Source organism: Papio anubis, chromosome 5, assembly GCF_008728515.1.
Source record: "Papio anubis isolate 15944 chromosome 5, Panubis1.0, whole genome shotgun sequence".
Taxonomy (NCBI): Eukaryota; Metazoa; Chordata; class Mammalia; order Primates; family Cercopithecidae; genus Papio; species Papio anubis.
The window spans coordinates 124763426-124782160 of NC_044980.1; the positions used below are offsets into that span (position 1 = coordinate 124763426).

General features: G+C 52.5%; 1 protein-coding gene across 7 annotated transcripts in view; it reads right to left on the reverse strand.

Annotated features, from left to right (window-relative positions):
* The window catches only part of ACSL6 (acyl-CoA synthetase long chain family member 6), a 227912-nt gene that overhangs the window by 42559 nt on the left and 166618 nt on the right, over positions 1 to 18735 (reverse strand). For 4 of the 7 annotated variants that reach the window (XM_021939178.2, XM_021939173.2, XM_021939172.2 and 1 more), the window contains one exon: positions 2095 to 2315. In XM_021939178.2, coding sequence (XP_021794870.1) covers positions 2095 to 2289 — 195 coding nt within the window. In that variant the 5' untranslated portion in view covers positions 2290 to 2315. Of the gene's footprint in view, positions 1 to 2094; positions 2316 to 2467; positions 2706 to 7440; positions 7701 to 18735 lie in introns of those variants that run through there. The other 3 variants (XM_021939177.2, XM_021939176.2, NM_001169032.1) reach the window with 3 other exon arrangements.

Consider the following 18735-nt stretch of genomic DNA (forward strand, 5'->3'; position numbering starts at 1 on the left):
CAGAGAGGCTGCAGATCAAGGCAAAGAATATAGACTTGAGGTTGAGGGTAGGCCGGGCGCGGTGGCTCACGCCTGTAATCCCAGCACTTTGGAAGGCCGAGGCGGGCGGATCACAAGGTCAGGAGATCGAGACCATGATGAAACCCCGTCTCTACTAAAAATAGAAAAAATTAGCCAGGCGCAGTGGCGGGCACCTGTAGTCCCAGCTACTCGGGAGGCTGAGGCAGGAGAATGGCGTGAACCCGGGAGGCGGAGCTTGCAGTGAGCCGAGATTGCGCCACTGCACTCCAGCCTGGGCGACAGAGCGAGACTCCGTCTCAAAAAAACAAACAAACAAAAAAAAAAAAGAGGTTGAGGGTAATGGGGAGCCAGGAGAGGATTTCAGGCCGGGGGGAGTGACATGATCTGAATGGTTTCTCACCACATAGCAGGCACAGTCAATGCTGCCAGGCCCTGTCTGATCTGGGCCCCTCTTGCCTCTCCCATCTCGTTTCCTACCACTGTCTCCTTTGCCTACTCTGGTGCAGCCACTCTGGCTTTCTGTGCTCCTGGGGGATGAGGCAATGGAGGGTGCAGTCATTCCAGGAAGGGAGGCATTAGCTTCATCCCATGTCCTGTCTTCCAGACCCACAAGGTGACTCACTCAGTGGCCCCTACACATGAGCCAGGGTCATCCATCTCACCATTCTGACACCATCCAGACCACTGTCACCTCCAACCCAGGTGCCTGCAGCTGCTTACTTACGCTTGCCCCTGTCACACCCACCCTTCTATGGCACAAACTGGCCATGTATCTCCCTACTGAAAACCTCTAATAGATCCACGCTGTTCCCCTGCCGGTCCCTGCACAGTTCACGGAGCTCTGTCCTTGCTGACCTCTCCAGATGTGATATAATCACAAGCTTAACCAAAAACAGCTGTCCTTAGTGACTTCTCTGGGTCATCACACCCAATCTTTACCACACCTTAGAAAGCAGGTACTCTTTTTATTACACCCTTTACAACTGAGGGCCCTGAGGCTCAGAGAGTTAAGAAACTGCCCAGGGCCATACAACTTAGAGGCATAGCCAGGCTTCAAACCCAGGACTGCCAGTCACCAAAGGCCATTCTCCACAGCACTCAGCCGGCCCATCTCCAGCCCCTCTCCACTACCCAGCAGCCCACACAAAGCCCCCATGTGCTTCAGCACACACCTGCACCTTTGCACATACCATTCTTCTGCTGGAAAAATGCCCTGAAGACCCCAGCCCCTACCTCAACCTGCACTCTCCCCTACAAGGCAAAACATGCTTATGATAGCCAAGGTGCATTGTCAAGAGCAAAAGGCAAGGTGCACAACAGGGTATGTGGTGGATATGAGTAAAAACACAGTGAGTGTCTCTACACATCTGCTCATGGCCAGGACACAGCATTAGCAGGTTGCCTCAGGGAAAGAGAACTGGGAGAGCAGGAAAGAAGACAGAAGCTTTTCAGTACATTCCATTTGTTTCTTTTGGACTATGTGAATACATTATCTATTCCAAATGAACAGAATTAAAGAGGAGCAAATTTTTAAAAGGCAAAAATAAATTCCATAAACTTAATAATGAAACACACCTCACCAGTCCTTCCAGGCTTAGCCTAGAACACCCTTGTCCACTGGCCCCTGTATCGTCTTCCCCTTGGTGGCACCATGTGTGAGTCCACGTGCTCAGGGAGAGCAGGGCCAGGGGTAGGCTGAATCCTGGGTCCCAGTACCAGACCGGGAGAGTTTGGGAGGGAATCTACCAGGCAGCTCCTCATGAACCTGCTTAGGCTTCCTACTGCAATACCAATGAGCCAAGGCCCTCCTACCCAAGAAGCAGGCAAACCAGAGGCCCAGTGGAAGGCCCAGGTCAGGCTCTGCCCAGAGGCAGTTGCTGGGAGAGGCAGAAGGAGTGCCTGGTAAGAGACCCTGCCCAAGGCTGCTGCAGAGCTAGGTGACTGACTGCCAGGAGAGACAGAGCTTCTCTGGGCCATGTGAGGTCAAATAAGCCACAAGTCTGGTTTCAACTTCCAAGATGCCTGTCTTCTGCCCCCTACTTTCCGCAGTGGAAAGTCTCCTACCCTGCTCACCTCTACTTCTTCTGACTGCATCAGGAGGTTGCATGGTGGCTGCAAGGCCTTTGGCCGGTGAGTGAACCAGTAGGCGAGGATGGCGGCCAGGGCACCCATACTCACGAGGGTGGTGGCCGAGAGGCTGCGGAAAAACTGGCCTAAGTCGCCTAGCTCAGGCAGTCGCAGTATCCTCAGGATCTCCTGTGTCTGCATCTTCTCCAGAAGTGAGAGGACAAACTCTGTTGAAAACAAGAGTCAGATGAGGCAAGAGACCTGACGGGCAGGTTAGGGAGGGGTCCTGGGTCACAGGACCTGATATCTGGTCTGATACACCACAGGGCAGGCCCTGGGGGAGTTCGGATGTACAGAGTGCACCCCAGAAGCTGGCTACCTAGAAGGGCTTTTCCCAGGAAGAGGCCAGAACCTTCTGCCGTCACACATCCTGCCCAGTTTTCCTGAGAACCACACGCTCAGGCCCTGGGCCATGGCTGACAGCTGCTTCCATATTTTCCAGGACCACTGCTCTGGCAGCTCTGGGAATGATGCCTCCCGGGCCTCAGGGCCTGGGTGCTCTGTTCTCCTGTGTGACTGCTGTCGTAGCGTTTTACTTATCTTTGCTCCTGGGGTGTGGAGAAGAGGGAAGGGCAGTAGAAGTGCTCAGCACGGTGCCCAGGGGTGAAGGAATGCAGGCTCCTCCCACTCTACATCTAATCTCCCAACTCCAGGCCATGACCCTGAGCGAGACTGAGACCGAAGCAGGGCAGGGCAGACTGCAGATCAGCCCTGACAAATACTCCAGCCCTCATGATGTGAAGGTGAAGACCTATCTGACTGTACGAGCACTATGGCTCTGCACTGTCCCTGACTGAGTACCAAGAGGACAGCTGGCCCCGCCATAACTGGGCCCTGTGCTGTCCTCCCTGATCCCATCAGCAAGTGTTCAGAAGCAAGGCAGGTGGCAGAGGAGAGAAGGTGTTAAACTGGTAGGAAGAGAAACCACCGCTCAGAGCGAAATGGCTCAGCAGAGTGCTGTGTGCGCTCCCCAGGGGACCAACATGTCCTGCCATGTCACAGATGGCGGCCAGGGAGCCACTCTCACCCACTACAGCCCAAGCGGGTACAGTGAGTCCATCAGGGAGACATGGGAGATGCCCTAGGGTACACAGAAGGAAGGTCTCTGTGAGAAGTACTGGCGAATGGTTGAAAGAGAAGCAGGCCCCAGGGGCCTCCTGCATCCTCCTCTCAGCCACTAAGTGAGGCAGTGTTGGCAGAGCAAATACACAGCCAGCTTGGCTCAGGGGTTCTGCACCTTGCTTGGAACTGAGGAAACTATCAAGGGTGGGCAAGGTGATGGGTGCTGGCATCCCCAATGGGACCCCCTCATGTCACTGCCTAGTAGGACCTGAGGCTAGAGGCACCTACAGGTCTGCCAGCCCAGAGATGGCAGGATGGGCTTGAGGCTGCCCTGCACCATCCACAGGCACCCTCCTCACAGGCCCTTGGCCTTTGGAAGCATGGCTGTGCTTCCAAGAAGGGAAGCAAGGAGAATGCAATAGCGGCTACTCTGCAGCCGTGGGATATGAGTCAAACAATTGCTTGACCCCTGAGAGAGGGGAGATCTGCTAAACTCCCAATAAATGGCATTTGTGCTAAACCATAACATCAAAACACCAGAGATGAAGTCAGTTGCAGAGACAGTCAAAAAACTCTTTAGTTATAATTCCTTCTCCTTCTCTTATGAGCAATGCAAAGTTGAGCCTATCCTTCCTCTCTGAACCTCCACTTCCCCATCTTTAAAATGAGGGCAGTACAATTTACACATATAAAGCCTCTTGCACTGCATCTGGCATGTTCGGAGGACTAAAGAGATGGCTAAAGAATATGCTCGTCAAACCAAGAGGACTGCTCAGCCCAGGACACATGAAAAGAGGTCAGGAGCAAGACTGGCTCAAGCACTGGGCACAGGTGATTTGGCCTGGACACTGTGGCCCCACAGGAGTTTATGCTCTGCAGATGGCACAGCAGGCTGAGTCCTGGGAACACTCATCAGCCACCCATAGGCTCTGGGTGAGCCTCTAGCCAAGTGTGGTATTGTCACTGTGCTCCTGAGCTGGAAATCCAGTTTTAATAGGCGCTTCCTTGAGCTGGGTCAGTTATGAGACCATCCTGGAGGAACAACCCACTCCTAGCATATCCATCCAATTCAGCTTCTGCATAATAAAGCAGAGGACAAGCTACGGACCACAGTGGATTCACCAGGGAAAATCACTCTGGAGAAGACTCTGGGGAGGTGACCTGCTGGCCTTCTTGGGACATTTACTTCCCTAAGCTGCAGATGGGAAGATAAAATCACAGTCAGGCCTATCAGATAAATGACTCACTACTTAGTAGAAAACCCAGACATGTTTGCCAGCTCTTAGGGTGGGTTCTGAGCTGATGGACATTTTTCTTAAAGGAGATGAACTGACTCAATGATCTGAGAAGCCAAGGACCAAAAAAACTCATGCGTAGCATGAGGGCTCAGCTGTATATCCCAAAAGTTTTAAAGGGAACCCTGGAAGGATACCTCATTACCACCACTCCCTGGTCCTTGGCAGTTGCTCACGGACTCTAAGCTTTGTGTATTGTGGCATTCAGTGCAATGCTAGAGTTTTTGCAGAGCACAGCCCAGATTAGCCAAGTCATCCATCTGTCCTACCCATCTAGCAGACCCTCACACGGTCCCTGTTGTCATCTAGCTCAGAGTTGGGCCTGCCCTCGGTCCCATGGGGAGGACACATGAGGAAATGGGCAGTGCTATGATCAGACATGGGGAGCCAGAAAAGCTGCCTGACGCAGATATGAGGGAGTCAGGGCAGGCTTCTGGCAGGAAGTGATATTGATCCTGAGAATGAAAGATAAAGACGAAAGGGTGGCCCGGCAGAGGAGAGTAAATATACAAAGGCTGGAGTTGAAAGAGCACATGGGACACTTAGGGAACAGAATATTCTGTGCAGAAAATAAAGCACTGAGCCCACAAAATCTCATACAAAGATCAGTGCTACAAGTCTGCGGGGCTGGCCTCTTGGATATGCTGAGCTTTCAGCAGTTACCATATTACCATGGTCCTCAGTGGGAGGAAGAAGGGGACTTGGCCTAAAATTCCTGAATTCCTGATGCCTGGGCAGCCCTTTCCTACGCACTGTACTGTTTGACCCTCACAACAGCTGCAGGTACTCCCTCTAAGGTGGGAGCAGAGACTCCACTGGAGAAGCCACCTTGTTCAGCAAGCGAGGCACACAGTAAAGAAGTAGTAGAGCATGGACTCAAGCCCAAGACTGCAGTCTCAATGCCAGCCCCTCATGTGGTATGGCCACCCCAGCCCCTGCCAACACTGGGCCCACTCTCACAATCCATCCTTTCCTTTGCATTGGCACTGAGCCCACAGACAACCAGCTCCAGCTGCTTGGAAGAACCCAGGCCCGGGTTCAGGGGCTGGGGGAAATGCAAGGCCACCAGAGCCTGTGTGAGGGGACAAGCCAGTCAGGCCAGTCATTTGCTATTTTTCGCCAGCCCACATGGGTGGGCTTCTTCCTGGTCTCACATCAAGAACTCACCAACTTCTCCTGGCTGAGTCCTTCTCCTCCTACCTGGGGTGATGGAAGGCAGTGCACAAAGGGCTGGGCTGCCCACTCCTCCTTACAACTTCTACTTAGGTGTTCACCCCAAAGGAGGTATTTGCAGCAGTGGCAGCTCCTCTGGCCTTGAGGCTGGGCCTGCACCCCTCCTTGGCTGGGCAGCAACCAGAGGGTCTCATTCTTTCAGGCTTACCAACCTTCTCAGTCAGTCAGAACTGCTTGCATTTACACTGAGGTTCCCTTCAGACCTGGGAGCCACTGCAAGGCAGAGTTGTGAGTCCAGGTCCCCTGAGGACATGGGCCTCACAGTCAGCCCAAGCCACCAAGCCTTTGGCATGGGGAGGGCAGAGCTTCAGCCTTGGAGTCTGGTCTCATCTCATTATTTCACAGGGCCTTGGCCTCCTCTAACCTCCACACCTCTCTTTTGACCTGGGGTAGGGCTTGGTGGTCTCTAGGGTCCCAGCTGTGCTGCCTCCTTCCATACCCCAAGAGACTCTCTTGGCTGCAGCAGAGATGTGTATTGTGTGTGTGTCGGGGGCAAGGGGAGTGCGGACAGCACTCAAGGAAATCAGTGGTGCTGGTGTTGCCAGGTGAGTGGCTGTGTTTGTAAATATTCACCTGGCAGGAGGACCCAGGCATGAACAAGCCACTTGACATGAACTAGCCGCCTCCTCCTCTCTTCCTGGAATATCCGACATCTTTTTCTTCAGCACAGACCAGTTCAGAATACCAAGTAGTATCTAAGGCTGAGGAAACTGGAACTTCCTCCCACCTCAGCATGCCCTCTGCTGATGTAGGGCAATCCAGCACGGGAGAGAACAGGAAGAAAGGGGCCCCGGTGGGAAATATGTTGGTTCCAAGGTGGTGGGGTGGCAGAAGCAAAGCCCCAGAGCACAGTCACTGTGGAAATGGCCCTGGGGACCCTGGCATGGCTCCAAGAACCCTCTGCTGGTCCAGCCTCCTAACCTCAATACTCTAGGCTTCACTGTCTAGCTGGATACCCGACCACTCCTCTCTACCCCAGTAGCCCCTGGCCTGACAGCCACCACCAAGCAAAGCCCAGTCTCCCATACCACCTTCTCCATAGGTCTCCTTGCTCTAACAGGTACTTGCGCTGTTACCAAAGTTATTTCCTGATATGTAGATAGGATCATGTCATGCCACTGCTCAAAAATCTGATCTGGCTTCCTATTGCCTTAGGACCAGCGTCCAGACTAATGATCACACTGAGGCTCTCCATGATCCTCAGATTCTTCCCTCCCCTTAGAATCACTCCAGCTTCCTCTGTATCAGCCTCTCTAATAGGGCTTCATCTTATGGAGTTCTGGGCCTCTGAAAACCTCTGAGGTCTTCAAAAAGGGTGGAGAAGCTCAAGCCCAGCCACCAAATCATCGAAGAATCTCTTCAACTCCAAGTGAAGAACTCTAAAAGAAAACTACGACCTCTCCCAGGGCCCAGGGACCCTAGCAAACAAGCTTGGGAGAGGGCCCAAAGGGGGTATTCCGGTGCTGAACTGACCTGGGTCCAAATCTTGACTCAGTCTCTTGATAGCTGTGTGGCCTTGGGCAGGTCACTTTGCCCCTCTGGGCCTCATCTCAAACAAGCTCGTGGACCAAGAGTGCAGTGCCAGGAATGTAGTAAGGGAAACACTTAGTAGACAGTAAGTAGCTGAAGCAGTTACTCCATCTCTTTGCAAGCCAAAGGGGCTCAAAGACAACTTGCACAAGTAGATGCATTCACACCCTACCTTTCCAGCAGGCTCCTGGCACTGGGGAGGCGGCTGAGCTCGTCCCACTAGAACCAGCCTCCCTTTATAGGGCCTGTGGGGCCCAGGGAAAGAAGTTACCACATCTTGATCAAAGCACAAAGTGGTGAAGGCCCTGCCCCGAGTCTGCCCTCCTGGGGACAGCCGATGGCAACGGCCGCCTGCTCTGAGAAGCCGGGTGGTGGTAGAGGCGTTAGCAGTGGTGGCGCAGGCTCCCTGGTGGCTGTGGGAGCAGGTCTGGCAGGGACCAGGGCACAGAGCAGTTCTGTAAGGAGTTGCTGGCCCCTCAAGGCCCCCGCCAGCCCCACCTCCATCTGCATGCAGGGCGGTGCTGGCTCAGATCAGCTCAGAGCCAAGCAACCCAGCCTTAACCCTCACCCTGCCAGTGTGCCAGAGCCTCAGCTTGCACCCCCTTGCTTTTCCCCTCACCTCACCCTGTTTGCAGTTCGGAAAGGGAGTTTGCCAGGTGGGTTTCTTAAAAACAAAGGCTCCTTACACATCCATTTGAGACAACAATTAGGGCCAGGCCTTTGCAATGGGCTTGGGACTGCAGTGAGCATGAGTTTATGTGTGTAGGGGGTGGTGGGGGGGTGACAGGAAGTAGTGGGGAGTAGGGGGTGGGGATGCCAGCTCTCCGGCACTGAGAGCGACTGCACCAGCCACCCGGGATATTCTGCCTCCAGCTGCTCCCAGGGGCTGCCTCTGCTCCCCACCCCCACAAGGTCACAGTCACAGCCAATCTACTTGGGAAGAGGAAAGAAACAACACAGTTCCAGATAAAACATCTGCTTAGGGATGCTCTGGGGAGTGAGGACACTCTGGACCAAGGATCAGAGCCAGCAGGTGGAAGATAGTGGCTGATCTCCACCACAAGACCCCAGGGCAGCACACCAGCCCTGCTGTCAGGCCTGCACTAAGAGATATTGTTGCCTGGCTTGCACAGGAATGGTCACCCTGGAGCCAGAACTCACACCCTTGCCTATTAGGATCAAAGCTGAGCTCTGAAGTCCTGCAGCACCTCTGCCAGACTGAGAGACTGAGGTCCCAGGGACTCCCGGAGGTCTCACTACTACAAGATCTGTGAGGCTTAGGGCTGTGGGTGGCTACTTCCATAGCATTTTCACTTCTACTTCCAGGCTAACATGCGGCTGAGCACACAAATATGATTACTGCATATTTTGAATTGGACATTCATTCTGATCATAAGACAGACAGCTAGACTCATGGTGGCACCCGCTAATAAGTAAAAGACAAGTCCAGGCCACAGGACCCAGCTTACCACTGCCCCCAGGCCCTACCCACATCAGGTGCTTCTGGGCAATTATGAGTCTGCCTGCACTGGGCCACTGTCCATCCAAATTTAACCCTGCTCCCTTGCTGCAAGAATGTCCCAGGACAGGACCCAGTGCTCTGAGCTCCCTCTTGAAAGCTGTTTGCCTAATTGCCTGGCAAGTCTGGAGCCCACAGGCTTGCAACACCTTCCCTGGAGCTGATAACGGCTTCCACTACTCACCCTACCATCTGGGTGAGCCATGAGGAGAGCTTCCTGCCTCAGCGACCCTCATCTGTAACTTGGCCCTAGCTTCCCCCAACCCACCCTGATTAAAATGAACAAATATCTGAGGACCCCCGATCAGCCCACAAAGTCACTTCCCCTTTCTTCTAGGCAGGACCCTTACTTTTCTCCAGATATCTTCAGAGATGTTTTTAATACAAAAGCTTCCTTTAATGCTTCTCAAGGCAGTCTCTGGGGCAGGAAATCCAGTGGTCGGTGGGAAATCCCACAGAGTGCCAGAGAAATAGAACTGAGGGAGTAGTTTTGTCCTAGGCAGTGTGCAGCCCAGTCGCCAGGTTAAGAAATGCACAGCCTTCACTGTTACACATGTGCAACCCTGACCTGCAGAGGTGCAAACACAGCAACCCACACTTGCCTAACACCTACCCTCTCCACACAGGGATTCAAGCTTGTCTCTGCTGTGAGAGAGGGGCTTGCTCTCCATTTTCCGCTTGGGTTTTAATTAGATTCGTAGAACCACATAAGACCAGGGCAGAAATAGAGCAAAGAGCCTCCCTGACTTGGAAATTGCCAAGTGAGACCCACTGTGCATCCCCCATGAGACAGAGGTCCAGGATACGATATGGGATTGCCAGGTTACATGGTGGATCACCTGCCAAGCCTCCCCAAGGAGCCTGATCATAGCTCTGATGGTTCAATTAAGGCCCTTGAATGTAGAAAGGCTCAACTAAGCCTGGCTGTGACTGAGCACTTTACAGAGCCACCTGTTGCAACTAGCCCAAGCTCACTGTGAACAAGCCTCCCTTTAGCGGCCTCCACCGCCCACTGGCCTCCCCATCTTCATGACAGTACCTCTCAAAAATCTCACTTACCCTAAGCCCCGCTCAGGGAATCTGGGTCCACATTCCTGATGCTAACACCAGGAAGCCAGGCACAAACAATGCTTTCAGGAACTTTAAAATACGAATAGCCTTGAGAAGAGAGGAGCAAACAGATACACAGTGTCTTTCACACGCTCTGAGATAAAGGTTGTCCTCACCATGAATCAGGCAGGACAAAGTTCTCAGGGCAAAGAGGGACGGCAGGAGCTAAAACAACAGCAGTGGTCCCTTTGGAAATATTTACAGGGTATGACAACCAGGACTGATGGTGTGGACGAGTTCAGTTCCTTCCACGCCAAGCCCTGGGACAGCAGGCAGGACCCTATGAATACTGACCACGGCCACGATCACCTCACAGGCAGAGGAACACTCCCTGGCCAAGTCCTTCTGTGCAGGAAGCCAAGTCCTGTGGCTGTAACATGATCCTTTGCCTTCCTGGCCATGTCCACGTTAGGACTGCTGGTGTCCTGGCCTCAGGAGCAATGATCCATTTCTGTCACTGGCTCAAACTTAGGACACACTGCAAACTAAGCCTGAACCAGTAAAGGGCATATGGGTTGCTCATGGCAAGGCCATGCACTCAGAGCTCAACTGCAGCTGGCTGGGGTACAAGCACGATGGGATGCAACCTCCTCCAGCTAGAGGGAAGCTCCTTGAAGTAGGAAGGGTCCTGCCAAGATATGGTTGGGGGTCACTAAGGTGGGGGGAGCAAGAGAGGGATTTGCTTGCCTGCTTGTTCACTTAGGAGCCCTGCTGGTCTCCTGTGGACATGTGCTAGGGGAGATATGCCCAAAAGATAGAACCTGAGACATCCTTAGCCAGGGAAGGAGAGCAAGGAGAGGATCCGAGCTGGGTGGGAAAGGGAGGAGAAGAAGGCTATAGCAGAGTGACAGAAGTGTGTTGGTAAGTCACAGGAAGAGCCTGTAAGATGTTAGGGCCCCTGGCAGGAGCACTCACACAGTGGCAGGAAGGAAGCAGAGGCCTGGCTGCATTGAGGACGGGGGCAAGAAGCTGAGGCTGGCAGGATGGCACTTAGCTGTGGGGAGAAAGGAAAAAGATGGTGATGGGTACTGTATATCTGCCTCATGCCTTCAGAGTCACAGCCCATAAGCTAATGGCACTCAGCCCTGGGGGTTTGGTATGCAAAAGTGCCCCAGGCAAGCTGTGCTCCTCCACCCTTGGCAAAGGGATTGCTGCTGCAGCCGGGATCCGGCATGGCTTCTTCACCTACCATTAAAGAGTCACTGAATGTTTTTGTAGACTAGAAAGTGAGCAAGACAAAAAGAGTTTTGCCTTTGGTTAAGGGTGCATTTTCTGGCAAATCTGGTAAATAGCTGAATATTCAGGCATCCCCATAGTCTGACAAAATCCCTCTTCTGAATGCCACAAGAAGAAACAAATCTGAATTTTCTCCAGTTTAGCAAAAGGCTGTGCTTGTCAACAGGAATCTGCCACCTCCTGAATCTCCGCTCTGGAGGTCAGGCAGCACAGCAGCTGCAGCCTTAAGCTGCCCTCCCTCCAGCAGCAAGCGGTCAAGTTCTGCTGTTGGCCTGTGAGAGCCTACAGTGTCCACAGAGTTAACACCAGACTGGAGCAGCCCAGCCCTCAGTGGGCAGGGAGCACTGGGAACTCAGGCCTCCTTTTCAAGGCCAGGATGAATGGGAAATATGCAAATGGCCATCTCCCAGGAGCGGCAGGGGAGGGCCTGCTGCTGGCAGGAGGGCATCACTCCACTTGGGTCTGTCACATGAAAGGGTTTGTATTCCTGCCGCTGGCCGGCTCCTGGCCAGGCTGGGGCTGTTCTCACCAGAAAACAAAAATGTCTTTCAGACCAAAGCAAAACGAGGCCCCAGCTGGCCCAGGCAGGTCCTTGGGTGTTGTTCACACTGACCCACTGTGAACACCCATCACTGGGGCTCTCACTTTGCCCCCACGGGAAGGAACCCACCATCTTTGGAGAGGCAGCTGGGGGCCTCGGTGGCTGCTGAGGAAAGCACTATGTAAGGTCGGGGGGATGGAGGTGGGATCCAGAAAGAGGGTCAGCCCCCTCTGAGGCTCTGTTGGTTTTGTGCTTTTCAAAAATAGTAGTGGCTGAGTCTGAAGTAGCACCTCTTTTTTTGTATAAGGAAACTTCAGTCATTCTCACAGTGTTGATGGTAAACATGGAGAAAGAAATGGGAAGAAAAAAGTGCTGGTACATGAGAAGACCCTGCAGTGCACAGAGAGGACTTTTAAGAATGGAGGCCACGTGTGTCCTCTGCCTGGTGCCCACAGTCCTGCTGCCGCAAGTGCCCTCGAGCTAGGGGTGGGGATGAGGGCGGCCCAGAGCCCCGTGTGTGGGATCAATAGCTTCCAGGACTCGGGCTCCTTCTTCAACCAAGGCTCTATGCCAAGGTCAGGCTTCAATCTTTTTTTTTTTTTTTTGGCTGACTTTCAGCAGACAAAACACTGCTTCTCTGACACCCCATTGTCACCAGGAGTTGCCCATTAACCACAGCACAGACCTTGTGCCCTGTGGAGCATGGATGCCACTCGGACTCCCACTATCAGGAGAAATAGCACAGCAAGATCTCAAGCACATATGTGGCCATTGAGCCTGAGAGGACATCTAGAACAAAACCACTTTGGAATTGATTTTAAATTCCAATAGGTGGGTTGGTAGATGCTCCATAGATCTCCTGAAATCCAAGGGAGATACGTCTTGTCAGCCTCTGGGGCCAAAGGAAACTACTATTCGTTTGGGCCACACAGTATCTTCATGAAGCCAAGGTGCCAGGCATGTCTCTGTGAGAGGTCATGGAACTGTCCAGGGAGCAGAAGCAGGAGGCAGAGGAGACAGGACACTTCAGAGTGATCTGGAAAAGTTGGCCCCACAGGTCATAGCCTTCCATATCTGGTCTGCGGCAAGGAGATCAGGGACACATGCACCCAAATCCCCTACCAGCCTACTGGATGGGGGAAGGCCCACCCTCCATTTTTCTCTAAACCCTCCCTGCCACCACAGACAGACCTAGGCTTAGGGGAGTTGGCCTGCAGAATATGCATGAGTTGGCTGGGCGTGGTGGCTCACACCTATAATCCCAGCACTTTGGGAGGCTGGGATTTTGAGGTGAGTGGATTACCTAGATCACCTGAGGTCAGGAGTTTGAGAACAGCCTGGCCAATGTGGTGAAACCCCGTCTCTACTAAAAATACAAAAAAATTAGCTGGGCGTGGTGGCAGGCACCTGTAATCCTAGCTACATGGGAGGCTGAGGCAGGAGAATCACTTGTACCCGGGAGGCAGAGGTTGCAGTGAGCCGCGATCATGCCACTGCACTCCAGCCTGGGCAACAACAACAAAACTCCATCTCAAAAAAAAAAAGTTTATATATATATATGCATGAGTTGAAGGTGTCCCCAGAGAATCACATCCAGCCCATCTGCTGGAAAGCACAGTCACCATGAACACTGAAGTTCTCCAGCCACTAAGCCAGGTCCTGGGGTCTAGGTAGCTTCATGCAGCATCAGCTCTAGTGGCAGGGCAGAGTGGCCAGAGCTTTTGCCCCTTCCAAAGCAAAGGGGTCACTGCAGGCCTGGATGGGTCTCCACTGAGTCCACTTTCTCCATACTGACAGTTGCCTTCCTCTCACTGGCCAAAAGGCCTTGCCGTCCAGCCTCCAGCCAACCTCCCTGTCCAATCTCACTGGCCAGCTCACATCCCACCTTGCTGCTCTCTGTCCCAGCTCTGACTGTCCTTGCTGTGCAGCCTCAGCTGCCCTTTCTATCCAATATCTGGTTGACCTCACTGTCTCTCCCAGTGACGTTTCTGCCTATTTATCAAGCAGGATCTGCAGTCAGTGTCTAGAATGGTCTGCCACAAAGATAAGGCTGGGACAGGGGTGCATGGGCAGGAGGAGTCCCACAGGGGAGTCTCAGCCCCTACAACAGTCCATGAGTTGGTGGGAAAAGCAGGGCTTTGTAGCAGGACTGAGTCTTGATCGGTCACTTGGAATCCACATCCTGCACTGCTAGGCCAGGCTATGCTGAGAGTGAGGTCGGGTCCCAGGCACTGGTCAATAGGGTCTGTCTCAGAGCTGCCCAGTCAACCTGGGCCTGTCTACTCACTCATTTATCCAATAGCTATCAATTACTAAGTCTGTTCCTGGCCCTAATAGGCGCCAGCCCACATTTGCTTATAGCAGGGGCTGAGTACTAAGATGCTGATTGTTCCCTCACTGGTCTGGCTTCCTGCTCTAAATTCCCAGGAGACAGTGATCTCGGAACACAGGCTTAAATGGGCAGATGGCAAATCAGAAGCCATTCCCAACTCCCCCGGACACCCCCTACTAAATACCTGGATTAGGTGCAGGGAGAGGAAGGGTGTCTCTGGGAAGAGCTGGCAAATAGGATCAGGTGGGACTTCTTGGGATTTGAAATCCTTCCAGCTCTGAGAGTATTGGTTGGGTCTCAGAATAGATAGCTCGGCTTGGCTTGGAATTTCTGTTCCAATCCACTTCTCATCTTCCCATTTCTGCCTGTCCCAGGCCCCAAGATTCACATGAATTAGGAGCTACACAAAGGAAGCAGGCCCGGGAATAACCACGCCTACCACGGATCTCCTGGGGCAGCCGAGCAAATGATGAGGAACCACCCCTGGGCATCCTGAAGGACAACCCCAAGGGCTCAAAGCAGCATCTCATCCACAGCACTCCCCTAACCCCACCAATCTGGGGACCCAGTGGATGGTTAGTGGGAACTCTGGCGAGGTCAACGCAAGGAATGGGGCCATCACACCAGACCATCCAGTGAGATGAGGACCTTGACTGGGAATTCCTCTCATCTAGGCTTGGCAGAGTGGCCCAAGCTCCCCATCTATCAGGAGACTGGAACCTTGGAGCTCTAAGGAAGCAATAGCCCTCAGAGAAGACTTCCACAAAACCGGTCACCCAGAAGCTGTGGGTTCACTAGTTCATTCATTCATTCAGTAAACACTTCTGGAGCACCTCCTTCTGTTCCAGGCTGCACTGATTCTCAGCACTCGGGGTTCTCCAGTGAAGGGTAACCTGTCCCTGCCTGCAAGGAGTTTACACCTGCTTTTCCCTACTGCTTCTAACGTATTGGCGTCATCCCCCAGCTGGGCACAAAGCCTGGCATCCTAGCAGGAGCACACTCAAAATCTATTGTTTACTGATTGACTTGTGGTAATGAAACAGCTTATAAAACATATTATTAAAATAAATTACTCTCAGGGAACTCTTTATATCATCAGTTTATGCAATAAACACTTATGTACCCTGTGTGCCCAACTCTGGATTGGGGACATAGACATGAGACACCTGGCCCTGCCCTCAAGGAGACCATGGGACTTGTGGAGGAGGCTTGTGGAGCACAGGAATAGTGTCACCTTGGTCATCCACATGCCCAGTTCTACCCATACCTCTTTGACGCAACCACTGCACAAAATAAAGCCAATGCTGCTTGGCCTGTTATCCTAGGCCTGCAGAGTCCAGCTCTGGCAACCTCACTGGCCGAGCAGAATTTGTCCTTCAACTTCATTCAGATTCATTCAGATTCCTATTGCCAATCTTCCCTTACACAGGTCCCTTGGCCTGGAATGCCTTTTCTTTCCCTACTCCCTTTCTGATGTCAGAATCCTGGATCCTCTTTAAGGAAAGCCTAACACAAGTTATTATAATTTTAGCTAACATGGTTGACTGATCATGCCTAGTGGTCCCTTCCTGGACTGAAAGTCTGAGAATGTGGAGCTGTTACAAGTTGCTTCACCACTGAACCTCTTTGAGTCTCAGGGCCTCGCCTAGGTAATGGGGATAACAGCCCACAGTGTTGTGGGAGGATGGAAGGAAAGCTCGGAGAATCATAGACAGGGTGCTTGACACATGGTAGGTGCTCAGTGAAACAGCAGCCAAGTCAGCTGTTTGCAGCAGCTAATCCCATAAAAACACCCCTCCACACACACCTAGTACTTAATGAGTATTTGAGTGCCTACTATGTGCCCAGTGCTAGCTGGATACACAGCGTAGCTTCTGTTATACAAAAGCCTGTAACTTTTGCCCATTTTTACAAACAAGCCAGAGCCTCGTGATCACTCACCCCATGTATGGGACAGTCCTGAGTCCCATCTGGGGCTGTAGCTGAGCCACATTCAGCCTTCTGAAGGTCAACCTATAAATCTTTGTAATCACAAGGGGCAGAACACCAGCTGGAGAGCATAATGACTGGGTTCTGCCGCCCCCTGGTGTCAGTATGCTCCTACCATACAGGCTAGAGAGCTGTGAGAAGGTGCTGAGGGCAAAATCCTGCTCCATGCTGGTGCACCCTGTACAAATTCAGGCTTCGTTTGTGAGGCATGTCCCCAGCTGGCCACAGAGCCACCTGTTCTGCCTGGAGCTCCACCATCTGTCCCAATTCATAACTGCCATCTCCAAACGCCTGGGGTGGCCCTAGACCTCAAGTCAGTTCTCTACCCTAATGGGAGCCCAGGATGGGGTAAGGGGAGGATCTCATGGACCTGAACTAAGCCAAAGTGTGCAAGTCTACGCTTGCCCTAGGCATCTATAACCAGGAGCATGCCAAACCATTCTTTAGACCAGCAACCTTGTCTCACCCCACCAGGGCCAGCCCCACTTCTCCTAAGGCAAAGACCAGGGGTGGGGGCTTATCTCTTCTCCTTACTGGAGCCCAGCCTCGACTTAAGCCATCCTTGGGCCACATCTATTCTTATCCATAACATCATAATGACCTCCTACTACCCTCCTGGACTCCACTCTCTTCCCCTTGACTCAGCAGCTAAATGGAGGGCTCTCCTGTCACCCAAATAAAACCTTCTCCAGAATCCTCTCCCACAACCCACATTGCTCAGACACAAGACCCTGAAGACTCAGCCCTCATTGCAGTTTTTCCACAAACTCTGCTGGTTTGGCTTCCTCCACTAGGAACTTGGCCTCCCTATCTCTAACAAATTCCCCTGAATACTGCAGAAGCCCACTCAGAGGTCACTGATGGTTGGGTATATGATGGAACAGATTGGACCCTGCAGCATGGGACTGCCTTAGCCTAGAGGAAGGTGTGCCCTTTTATAAAGTTATCCACCAAGAGTGGGACTTCTTTCTACTTTGCACGAAGGTGCTGTATAGGCAGGCAGAAGCTCCAATCCACTGCTCCCATTGTCCTCTAGGTGTTTATGGCACTGAGGGCATGCTTCCCCAAACCAGACCTAGCATCTGACTCATACTGGACTTATTTTACTTGTCTCCTTGTTTAGTATTCAGCACACAGGTGAGATCTGGACTGGCCCAGGACTCTGCTGGCCTCCCCAGCAGGCAACAGGACAGACACAGCCCAGAACAGATGGCTACCTCCCCCAGACAATCAGCTCCTCCTCCTGGTACATGCCACACCCCCATCCCCGACTTCATGTCATCTCTCCCTGAGGGCCCTTGAGGAAAGCCCTTGCCTGGCCCTACCTCGTCTCCCTAGGGCCAGTTTAGGTGGCAGAAAGCACATAACTCTACTAAAGAGAGACATTGCCTCCTGTTACTGGCTGAGTGGAAGGGATCTGGCAGCTGCCATGGGACCATGGGACCCTGGAGATGACAAGGCAGAGCATGTTCTCAGGTGTGCTCACAGAACTACAGCTCTTAACTCAGGAGTCTCTTCTGCCCCCAGAGAAAGGCTGGGGGCCAGGTGAAGTCTCAAGGAGGATGGACACATAACTTAAAATGCCCCAGCATTTGTCTAGGGTATTTTATCCAATGAGCACCATAGACCAGCCTCAGCCTCTTGCTTTTTGCACTGAGAAGCTTGGCCTCTGTGGAAGCAGCCACTACCTGCCCCAAGAATCACTCTTGCTTGACAGTTCTGAGGCCTGTATAGTCTCTCAGCAAGGCAGCCCCCAGTTTCCCATTAGAGGAGGCAGCTGACCACTTTAGGAAATGCTCCACAAGGAAACAGGACTCCACTTTGAGTCAGTGCCAGCTAACCCTGCTCACAGACAAGGACCCCACATGGTGAGGGACTTTTTCTCACAGGCTGCTGATGACCCCGGTCACAAGTGGTCCAGCAGTTCCTAGATACCTCCCTGCAGCCACAGAAGACCAAGTCTTTAGAGAGCTGACCTTGGACCCATGGCTGGGTGGGGGCTTCCTGACAGTAGGGCAAAGGGGTCCTGGCAGTGGGGAGAGGTTCTGAGACCATCTATCATGCAGGCATTAAATGGTGGCTGTCACGACCACCATCACCATTATTTTAATTATCCTTGCCCTTTACCTCCAACCGCAGCTCTAGCCCTGTCCTTGCCTGCTGGATGTGCCTCAGGACCAGAGTGCCCCTGTACAGCCGGTCACAGACACTGGCAGACAGAAGGAGCTTAGGGAGCTGAGGGGATTAGGGAGGCTTCACTCACTCCCTCAGCTCAGAGGAAGTGTCCCTGTGGCCTAACTCAAGGCAATGGTAGGGGTGGAGGAAGTGATTACCTGGCCCACCAACCCTCCAGGTTCAGGCCTGAGCCAGCCAAGCTCTTAGCATTGGTTGATCAATTAAAACCTCGAATGGAATCCCAGTCTGCCAGATATCCATGTGACATTAGGCAAGTCAATTGACCTCTGAACTCAGTAAAAAAAGGGATGGTGCCACCGACCTCCTAGGATTTTCCGTGAATATTAAATAACACGTACAAATTATCAGGTAAGGATTTCAAAAGGGTCAACTTCCTCCCTTACTTGGCTCATAAAGAGCTTTATTACCACTTCTGATGGTGCTGTTTGAATGTGAGATCATAATAAACACTAACATTCATAGAGCATTTGCTGTGGACTAGGACAGGTTTAAGGCCAATTTAAGGATCAAGCACTGCACATAAATTATCAGGCTGAATCTGCAC